The following is an 11575-nucleotide window of genomic DNA, read 5'->3' as shown; positions in this document are numbered from 1 at the left end:
TATCTTTTGATAGCTGGGCACCATCAGCTTTCTTTACCACATTTGTTTATGCACACATTTGTCTTCAGCAATCATATCAGGGAGACTGGCCATACTTCCTCCAAGCCAGATTTGTCTGTCCTTTTAGCAGTTCATGGTACTTTCGATATTCTTCTTTAGTATTATAATTCCAATGCATCACTTTTACTTTGGTTTTCCTTATTCAATGTCCAATTTTCACATGCCTATGAGGAAATGGAAAATACCATGGCATGGGTCAGGCACACCTTAGTCAAAGTTTTAATTCATACTGAACACTGCAAACTTTGAACTTCATTAGCAATTACTTCAGGTCGTCCTCACTTTCAAGATTAAGGCTGTATCATCTGCATATCACACGTTGCTAAAAAGCCTTTGTCCAATCCCGATGTCACCTTTTTCTTCATATAAGCCAGTTTCTCTGATGATTTGCTCAGTATACAGATTGCACAAGTATGGTGAGAGGATACAACCCTGATATATATACAAGTTCCTCAGGAGCACAATGGTGTATTCTGGAATTCCCATTCTTCTCAAGGTTATCCACCATTTATTATGGTCTACACAGACAAATTCCTTGGCATAGTCAATAAAACACAAGTGGAAATCTTTTTTTATATTCTTTTCTTTCAGCTAAGACTCATCTGACATGAGCAATGATATCCCTTATTCCCTGTCCTCAACTGAATCCTTCCTTGTCTGAATCTGGCCTGAACTTCTGGAAATTCCCTGTCAATGTACTGCTGCAACCATTGTTGGATGATCTTGAGCAAAATTTTACTTGTGTGCAATATTATGGTAGTTACATCATTTCATATCAACTTGAAGATATAAAAGTCTAGGGGTGGAATCTAGCCTGTCAATCAGGTCACGGCCTGATAGTGCCTTCTTGTAGGTGTGACCTTCTCATAAGGAGGGTCCTGTGAACCTCCCCCTCTCCCTCTGCCTTCACCTTCCTGCTGACTGATCCTGATGGCAGCCAGAGCCCTGAGGATGCATCCACTGCCATTGGATCCACAAGACTTTGAACCCACCAGCCTGTGATCTTCCTGCATTCTGCATCATTCCATGTGGGTGCATGAGTTTGAAGAGGGATTTATGAACTAGTATTGGACGTATGGACCAGTATCACACTTATGGACTTGGATTGGACTGGGCTGGGATGTTTTCCTGATACATAACTATTTCTTTTTTTTTTTTCATAACTATTTCTTGATATAAAGTTTTTTCTTACACATATTTGTCACTGAATTAGTTTCTCTAGTCAACTTAGCCTAACACAAATAGCAATGATTCTGTTCTGTAGTTTGAGCCTTCTGTTGGGGTCACCTTTTTATGGAATGGGTACAAATATGGATCTCTTCCAGTTAGTTAGCCACGCAGCTGTCTTCCTAATTTTCTGGCATAGACAAGTGAGTCTCTCCAGTACTTCTTCAGCTTGAAGAAATATTTCAATTGGTATCTGTCAATTTTGGGAAACTTGTTTTTGGCTAATGCATTCCATGCAGCTTGAACTTCTTTCTTCAGCACCATTCGTTTTTCCTCATATGCTACCCTCTTAAATGGTGGAATGTTGAATAATTCTTTTTGGTACAGTGACTCTGTGTTTTCTTTCCATTCTCACTTGATGCTTCCTGCATCATTTAATATTTTGCCCATTAGGATCTTTCAAAATTGTAACTCAAAGCTTGAATTTTTTTCTTGAGTTTTTCAGTTCCAGATGTACCGAGAACATTCTTTCCTTTGGATTTTCTAATTCTAGGTCTTTGAAAATTTCATTATAATATTTGGCTTTGTCTTCTCGAGCTGCCCTTTGGAATTTTCTATTCAACTCTTTGACTTCACACTTTCTTCCATTTGCTTTAGCTACTCTACAATTAATAGCAAGTTTCAGAGTCTCTTTTGACATCCACTTTGATCTTTTCTTTCTTTCCTGTCTTTTTAATGACCTTTTGTTTTCTTCATGAAGGATGGTCTTGATGTCCTCCCACAGCTCATCAGATCTTCACTCATTAGTGTTCAATGCAGAACTCTGTTCTTGAGATGGTCTAAAAATTCCAGTGGGATGCACTCAAGGTCATATTTTGGCTCTCGTGAATTTGTTTTAGTTTTCTTCAGCTTTATCATGAACTTACATGAACAATCAATGGTCTGTTCCACAGTCGGCCCCTGACCTGGGTTTAGCTACTGATACTGAGTTTCTCCATTGTGTCTTCCCACAGATGTAGTCAATTTGATTTCTGTGTATTTCCTCTGGAGAAAGAAATGTGTGTGGTTACCTTTTGTGTTGTTGAAAAAAGATATTTGCTATGAACAAGCCATTGGTCTTGCAAAATTCTATCATGTGATCTCTAGCTTCATTTCTATCAACAAGACATATTTTCCAATGACTGTTCTTTCCTATTTGTTTCCAACTTTTACATTCCAACCGCTAATAATTATCAATACATCTTAAGTGCATGTTGGATTAATTTCTGACTGAAGACTTTGGTAGGATTCTTCCATTTTTCATCATTAGCTTTGGTGGTTGGTGCATAAATTTGAACAATAGTGATTGAATTTCCTTGAAGCTGGGTAAATATAATCCTATCACACACAACATTCTACTTTATGATGGATTTGCAGTGTCTTTGTTGACAATGAATGCCATGCCATTCCTCAGATTAGGTTATTCCCAGCATAGTAAAACATATGATTTTCTAATTCAAATGTCAAATACTATAGTCTATTTCACCCCACTAATGCCTAGGATATTCATCTTTCTGCATTCCATTTCATTTTGATGACTTCCAATTGTCCTAGACCCATGCTTCTCAAAGTATGAAGGGTCTTGAAGTACAAAGATCTCAGTCTCCATTCCCACAGGCTTTACCCAACTCATGTCACCATGGTCAACTCCACTCCGAGAAATCAGCTCCTCCTTAGTCACAATTCAAGTGCTCCCATATCTGAGAGAGCCATCCTCCTGCACTAGCTCTGATAATGTTGTTTCCATTAATTAGGCTTTTGGTATCTGACAATTTTTCAAAGTGGTGCATAAAAGTTTACAGCAGCTCCTGCCTCAGAAGTGGGAAATAACCCAATGGGATTGAACAATAGAACTGTATGGGAAGGGAAGGGATATCTTGGAATGAGTAAGATATGTCAATAAAAATATTATTTTTTATTAAAAAGTAGGGAACTGAGTCCTTCTTCTGGAAGCTCCGTTGAAACGGATTCACTGCGGGTGATGCTGTTGGCATCTGAAACACCAGTGACATAGCTACCAGCATTACAGCAGCACACAGCCACCACAGTATAACTGACAAACAAGCTGCTTCTAATCATTTTTCTAATAAAATTTTTCCATAATTTATTGCTTGGTTGTTTACAATTGGAGCCCCGGTCGCACAATGGGCTAAGCAGTGGGTACTAACCAGATTGGCCATTAAACCCACCAGCTGTTCCATGGGAGAAAGATGGGGCAGTCTGATCCTATAAAGATGTACAGACTTGGAATTCCATGGGGCAGTTTCACTCTGTCCTATCGGTCACTATGAGTGAAAAGCAACTCGATGGCAGGGCGTTTGGGCATGATAGAGACCTGCAAGTTGGAATGGACACAGTGGCAGTGGGCAGGCTATTTTTTTCTGTAATATTCTCCAGAAACACATAATAACCCAGTTATTTTCATTCAAATACAAAGTCAGACTTTTCTCAGACATAAAAACAAGTCCAATTTGGCTTCCTAATTTGACAAGAATAAGATTTGCCAATTTGATTATTTGTCCAATCTTTTCATTAACTGAATGAGCTAGCTCTGCAAGGTTTTGACAACATATGTAAACCATGTGTTAAAAAATCATTTAAAAAGGTATTATACTGAAAATGTGTAGTGAATAAACATTTCTATTTTTCCAATACTTTTTGAGAACATCAAGAGACCAGAGACAATATCTCTATATGAAAAGGCACCAATTAGTAATCACTTGTGGAGTCTTGATAAAACCATTTTGCTGTATATTTGAACATTGAGAAAACAAATGACTCGAATAATGAGTAAAAAAACATCTTTTTACAAATCAGATCATTTCCTTGTCTGTCCTTTCAGCAAAATTAAAAGAATTGTCATATGAGAAACAATTAAAATGTGTCTTTTATTTATGAATACGTATCTTGTAGGGCTTTTTTCAAACTACTGGGAAAAGCTTAAAGGAATGAAGTGGCATTGCAGTAACCAGGTTCCATTTATTCCCTTCTACTTCTATAAGATTTCTCAAAACTTGCATTTACTAAAAGTAAAAAAAATAAGGTTAAACAACAATTTTCTTCTTGTCTCATTCTAGCAAAATGCAGTATGCATTCATAGATCCACAAACTAAGAGGAAAAGTCATTCCTATTCATTTCATTCAATGTCTGAGAACATTTCTATCCATAAGGTTTTCAGTGGCTCATTCCTCAAAATTGGACAGCCTATCCCTTCCTTGTAGTCTGTCCTTACTCTTCAAACTCTTCTAAAACCTGTTTACTTTAGGTGACTCTGCTGGCATCTTAAATACCTGTGGTTTAGCTTCCAACATTACAACAACATACGAGCCACCACAATTCAATAAAGGATTTCATCTTGCTTGGATACACCATCAATACTCATGAGCACAGCAGTCAATAAATCAAAAGACATTTTCCATTAGGTCAATCTGCTGCACAAGATCTCTTTTGGAGTACTGAAAAACAAAGATGTTATTTTGGGGACTAAGGTGCGCCTCATCCAAGCCATGGTATTTTCTTTTGCCTTATATGCATGTGAAAGTTGGGCATAGAGAAGACTCAGTGCATTTGTATTGTGGTGGTAGAGATGAATATTGAAAGTATCATGGACTGTTAAAAGGACAAACAAATCTGACTTGGAAGAAGTGAGACCAGAGGGCTCCTGAGAGACAAGAATGGCAAGACTTCAACTTTCATACAGCGGACATGCTAGGAGCGATCAGTCCCTGTAGAAGGACATCATGTTGGTAAAGTGGAGGGGCAGCGAAAAAGAGGAGGCCCTCTGGGAGATGAACTGACACTATGACTGCAACAACGGGCTCGGGCAGGGAGCAATTGTGAGGATAGCACAGCACTGGGCAGTGGTTCATTCGTCGTTCATTGGGTCACTATGGCTTGGAACGGACTCGGTGGTACCTAACAAGAACAACATCTACTTTATTATCTAGTTACCGTATATAAAATTTCATTTTAGCTATTCCACAGACACGTTGCTTTTGTTAGGTGTCATGGAATCAGTGACCCTATGTACAACATAGAAGCCCTGGTGGCATAGAGGTTAAGCATTAGGCTGTTAACCTCGAATCAGCAGTTTGAAACAACCAAGAGCTCCTGAGGAGAAAGAAAGGCCTTAAAGCCTGTAAAGAGTTATAGTCTCAGAAACCCACAGGGGCAGTTCTACACTGTCCTATAGGGTCACTGTGCGTCAGAATCCCCTCAGTGGCGTGAGTTTGGTTGGGGTTTATATATAATAGAAGGAAACACTGCCTGGTCCTGTGCCACCCCCAGTTGCTGTGTGAGCTCGCTGTTGCCACCAGTGTCACTCCATTTCATTGAGAGTCTTCTTCTTTTTTCTGATCTTCTCCAGGGACTGGGCTCTCCTGATAACATGTCCAAAGTATGTGAGATGGCATCTTGTCATCTTTGTTTCTCAGAAGCATTCTGGTTGTATTTCTTCCAAGTCAGATTTATTTGTTCCAAGAGTATAACTCAATATCATCATTCAAATGCATCCATTCTTCTGTGGTCCTCCTTATTCACTCCCAACTTCTGCACGCATGTAAGTGAGTGAAAGTACCATGGTTTGGGTCCCCTTAGCCCTCAATCTTTGCTCCGTAACACTTTCAACGGCTCTTTTGCAGCAGATTTGCTCAGTGCAGTGCCTCAAAGAAATTGCATTGCAGACTTGGTTCCAGATCACTGCAATACAGTGATATCACAAACGAGAAACCCACACGGATTTCCCCCCAGTGCATATAAAAGACAGCAACTGGCTTAATAGCTTCCTAGGGGCATGGCAGGCAAGGTTGGTGGGTTAGGAGGAGTTAACAGCAATGAGTACAAGGAAGAAGATACATCCTAAATGGTTTGTGGTGATGATTACACAACTCTTCTACATAGAGTTTAACTGTTAAAAGGAAAGATGTGTGAACTATCGGTCAATAAAATCATTCTTTAAAAGTTATGCTTACATGATATACCGTAGTGTACTAAGTGTGCAGTAGCATTATTAAAATTTTGGAATACTGTGAGAATCACCAATATGGAACAGAGAGATAGCATGGGAACACATGCTGTTGGCAAAATGATGCTGATAGACTTGCTAGATACGGGGTTGTCACAAACCTTCAGTTAATAAAAAAACACAATCTCTGTAATGTGGAAGAAAACTAGGTATGCCTGAAATAACTTTTCAATATTTATAACATATTTATAAGTAATACCTCACTTGCGTGCACCCTGCAGATAACGTTATGGGTTAGAACCACTGCGGTAGCACCTAAGAACAACAACGTAACATGCTGTTTTAAACAGTGATTGCCAGTAAGACTTTACATCATTTAGAAGGGCAATTTTGCACACTTAGAATCATATGGCCATAGAAAACTTTAGTTTAGACTCATGTTTTGTAATAGAGAGGTAGTATGAGGTTTTCAAGAGAATTCTTAAGTATACAATTCTATTGCATTTAAAATCTGTGAAGAAGTAAAAAAGAAAAGGGAGTCCCAGGAGAAAAAGAAAACAAGAATTCAAGATTGTTAAAGAGCTTGCTCGTGTATTTTAAATGGAAGATTGTGGCTATCACATTGCCAGAGCCCAGTTACTTCCATTTGAATAGATACATCTGAAATCATGAGACAGCATTTTAAAAAATGTTAGTGCTAACAATACACTAGAAATTACATCCTTTGCAACTATTTAAATTTGTGATGAATATTTTAATGTAGATTTAAAAATATATGCTGGGGGAAGGTATATGGTTTTCCAAAATGCTTTTGAGAAAAAGGGCCAAGAAACTGTGAAGACCTCAGACTTTCAAGCATAGTTGAAAATCACTGAGGGGTCACTTCCATTCACTTATATATAATTCATATAATTCCCACTCATTTATATAGAAATTCCAGTCATCTACAAAGGACTGCAATGTCTTTCCTCTGTGAAATATACCTTTTCCTCCCCTCCTGGGGCAAGTATTTATTTTTTCAATATGGGAAGGGCTGTGATATAGGTTGAATTTATATGTCCGTTGAACTAAATGAATTTAAGTTGATTATGCTGGGTGGGAATTTGGACACAGGTAGTTTGGCTCTAGCGTCCACGTCCTTGACCACCATGTTGTGTCTCCCACAATTTCATATACAAGGTCTTTGGTGATAGGATCTCTGCTATCAATCCTCTCTCTAGCTCGACCATAGAAGTCACTTTCATGAATTGCATCCCCCAGCCTTAATCCCAGCCTCTCAGTGTTCTCTAGCTCTCTAAGATGACCCACTCTAACCACTCTTGAGATCTCAGCTCAGTTAATATTTACCCACTTCAGGAGGATATCCCAGACTCCTCTGCTCGTCACCTCCCAAAAGCAAAAGGAAACAACCCAAACACTGAGTGAGCTGTCCTTCCCAGTATTCCCAGCACTCTCTCCCTACTTCTCCCTCTCACTTCACTGTGGCGCAGAGATGGACTACACTTGCCCCTCCCACCTGCTCTGTAATCGAATTGGACTATTAGCACCTGGAGAGGAAAGAGCCCTTTCGTGACCTGCATAGCCTCAGTCTCTCCAGCATATACTAGACACCTAGCAAGTATCTGCTGAGTGAGGGTTATGTTGTTGTTAAGGATTCCTGGTGGCACAGTGGATAAAGCATTGGGCCACTAAATGGAAAGTTGGCAGTTCAAGCCCACCAGCTGCTCTACAGCAGAAAAATGTTATGCCTCCCAAATCCTGTGGGTGCAATTCTACTCTGCCAGAAGAACAAACAAATCTGTCTTGGGAAAAGTACAGCCAGAATGCTCCTGGAATTGAGGATGGCCAGATGTTGTCTTACATACTTTGGGCATGTTGACAGGAGGGGCCAGTCACTGGAAAAGAACATCATGCTTGTTAAAGTAAAGGGTCAGGGAAAAAGAGAAAGACCCTCAACGAGATGGACTGGTACAGCGACTTCAACAATATGCTCAAATATGACAATGGTGAGGATGGAGCAGGGCCAGGAAGGGTTTCATTCTATTGTCAGAGGGTCACGATGAGTCAGAAACAACTCGATGGCACCAAACCACATACGGTCATTATGGATCAAAATCAACTCAATGGCAGTGCGTAGTGTTGCTGTAGATGTGTGTCACTGAATTGACTCCAACTCACAGAAGAGTAGAACTGTCCCACAGGCTGTAAACCTTCCCAGAAACAGAACGCCAGGTCTTTATCCCGTGGAACCACTGGATGAGCCCAAACCATGAACCTTTACAGTTAGCAGTCAAGTGCTTAAACACTGCACCATCAAGGCCCTTATTAGGGTGAAATGTATTCATATTTACAATGATCTACCTTTCCCCTCAGTATTCGATTCTTCCCATCTTCAAGTAGGACAGCAGACTTAACACTGGGTTTGCTCAGAACTGCAACAGCTTTTAAAAGAAAACAAAAAGAAAAATGCAGCTTAGAGACACATTGAGATCTAAGTTATCTAACTTAAAACAATGTAATAAAAATTCACAAACAAATACTATTACAAGTAATCATTTATATAAAATACCTTCAAAATAATTAGACGTAGATCTGTGAAATCCTGCAATGTGTATGAAAAATTATTACTTGGATTTTGCATTTGAATACTCCATTGAACCCAAGGACAACCTCCTACAGAAATCTTAGAATTATCAAAGGTTTCAGAAAACTCTTAGACCAAATAACATTGCAATTGCAAAACTAGAGGTTTGGTAAAATATGAGAGGGCTTCAAAAGTATATGGATTTAAAAGTTAATGAAATCTGCCCAGGAACTTTCTGAAGCCCACTCATATAATCATCTAAGTGAGATTTTGCTTTGCTTGGAATAAACCTGAGCTGAGCAACAAGAGAAGGAAGCAGGATTCAGCCCCAGACAAGTCTGACTCTGGAGTCTTTGTGTGCTCACCCACTCTGACATAAGCTCCCTTAATTGTAGCAAGAATAACCAAAAAATGCAAATGGGAAAATGTTTATTAACAATAGAAGAAATTTTAACCAAAGCAAATTCACTACTATCAAGTCAATTCTGACTCATGGTGACCCTATAGGAGAGAATAGCCTCCCATGTGGATTTCCAAGACTAAATTATTACAGTAGTAGTTGCCTCATCTTTCTCCCACATAGGCGCTGCTGGTTTTGAAACTGCTGACCCTGAAGTTAGCAGCTGAATGCAGAACCCACGATGCCCAAAGAAAGGGCCACTGCTATCATGTCAGTTCTAACTCATAACAACCCTGTGGGACAGAGAATTGCTCCCTAGTGTCTGAGACTTAATGAATTTTGTTTTGTTTTTGACTTGATGAAATTTTTACAGAAGCATACATTTCTCCTGTGGAGTAGCTAGGGTGTTTGAACTACCAACCATGCAGTTAACAGTCCAATACTTAATCCAAGCTACCACTAATGATCCTTAACCATAAAGGCACAAGGCTCTAAATGAGGGAAAAGCTAAGTTAATATGAAATGGCATACAAGAGCTGAACAAAAATAAGTTTAATGACATTCTAATTAGACCCTGAAGGGTTCTTTTAATTTAATAAGATAATTTCAAAATATCTATGAAAAGTCAAATAGGCAAGATATGTAAGTTTTGAAAAATAAAAGACTTGCCTTACCACATTATCAGAACATTTTCTAAATCACTATAATATAATACACATGGTATTTGAATAGGAATATGTTAAAGATCCCCAGAACAGGGCAGACAATACAGAAACAGGCCTGATAAGACTTTAATACACAGCAAAGAATGGCATTTTATCTTTGAAATCAATTATCCTTTGAAAACAGCCAGTTAATAAACAGGGCTGGAATAATGACCACCGCATCTGGAAGACAAGAACGTACTGGAAGAAATTTGGGGGGCCAAAAATGACAGAGAATGGATGTTGATACTATGACAATAAAGGACTATATATATACAGAAAATGACAGGAAGACAATACACAAAAGAAGAGCAAATCCAAACAAGAAACATACAACCTAATACTCAGACATAATACTTGTCAGAAGAGTACAGAATACTTACAATTGAAAATGTAGAGAAAGAGCAGTCTCATGAATTGATAGTTAAAATAGGAATTGTTAGAATTTTGTGCCTAGCACAGTCAAGGCTTCGTAAAAATAAAAACATAAGATTTCAAAACAAGTTTGTTGATAAACTCCATGATCTTTTACTTCTATCTTTTTTTTTTTTTTTTTTTGCCACCAAGTTTTATTGGAAGTTCTGGGGGAAGAGCTGGGATTAAGGGTCCCACCCCTTGGTACCGGGGACTCTGCAGGAGGGCAGGAAGCCCAGGACTCAGAGGGCCCTGGTGATGGGCAGGTCCTTGTAGTGAGTATCCTGGCCCTCGAGCAGGCTGCAACAGGTGGCGATCTCCTGCTCCAGCCGCGACTTGATGCCCAAGAGCAGCTGGTACTCCTGGTTCTGTCGCTCCATGTCGGAGCGCACTTCACTCAGCTGGGCCTCCATGCTACTGACCATCGCCTGGATCTGCGCCAGATGGGCTCCAAAGCGCCTCCATCTCCGCCAGGGTGCCTTCCAGGGCGGCTTTCATGCTCAGCCGTGACTGCAGCTCAATCTCATGGCTCTGGAGCGTCCGCCGCGGGTCAGTTACCTCCGTCTTGCTGACCCGGGGCTTCTCTGTGTGGACATCGACCTCCAGCTTCAGCTCCTCAGTCCGCCTGATGAACCATGCTTCAGCATCCTTCCGGTTCTTCTCGGCCATGAGCTCATCCTGGCTCCTCATGTCATTCTGGATCTTGGCCAGGTCGATGCCTGGTGTCGAATCCACCTCCACGCTGACTTGGCCCCCCACCTGGGCCTTCAGGACACTGATTTCCTCCTCGTGGTTCTTCTTCAGGAAGGCCAGCTCCTCCTTCAACCCTTCGCTCTGCATCTCCAGGTCGGCGCAGGCCAGCGTCAGCTCGTCCAGCACCCGGCGCAGCCCGTTGATGTCCGCCTCCACGCTCACGCCAGGGCCTGCTCCGTCTCGAACTTGATGCGGAAGTCATCCGCCGCCAGGCGGGCGTTGTCGATCTGCAGCACAACCTTGGAGTTCTGGATGGTGGCACCGAGAATCTGGTGCCGCAGGTCCTCGATGGTCTCGTAGTAGTGGCTGTAGTCGCGGGCGGGCCCGGGCCCTGCTTCTGGTACTAGTCGCGATCTTCACCTCCAGGTCAGTGTTGGCCTCCTCCAGGGCGCGCACCTTGTCCAGGTAGGAGGCCAGGCGGTCATTGAGGTTCTGCATGGTGATCTTCTCGTTCCCGGAGAGGAGGCCGTCGGACGTGGACAGGACGCCC

General features: G+C 40.9%; 1 protein-coding gene and 1 pseudogene across 1 annotated transcript in view; both read right to left on the bottom strand.

The window, feature by feature from the left end:
• POLN (DNA polymerase nu) overlaps positions 1 to 11575 on the bottom strand; it is a 200207-nt gene that overhangs the window by 169573 nt on the left and 19059 nt on the right. The window contains exon 2 of the mRNA XM_004715106.3: positions 8592 to 8671. Coding sequence (XP_004715163.3) covers positions 8592 to 8671 — 80 coding nt within the window. The remainder of the gene's footprint in view (positions 1 to 8591; positions 8672 to 11575) is intronic.
• Positions 10575 to 11574, bottom strand: LOC105979735 (annotated as a pseudogene).

This window comes from Echinops telfairi, unplaced genomic scaffold (assembly GCF_000313985.2).
Source record: "Echinops telfairi isolate 266 unplaced genomic scaffold, ASM31398v2 ScPeMD7_28;HRSCAF=97, whole genome shotgun sequence".
NCBI lineage: Eukaryota > Metazoa > Chordata > Mammalia > Afrosoricida > Tenrecidae > Echinops > Echinops telfairi.
This window is presented reverse-complemented; position numbering and strand designations above follow the sequence as displayed.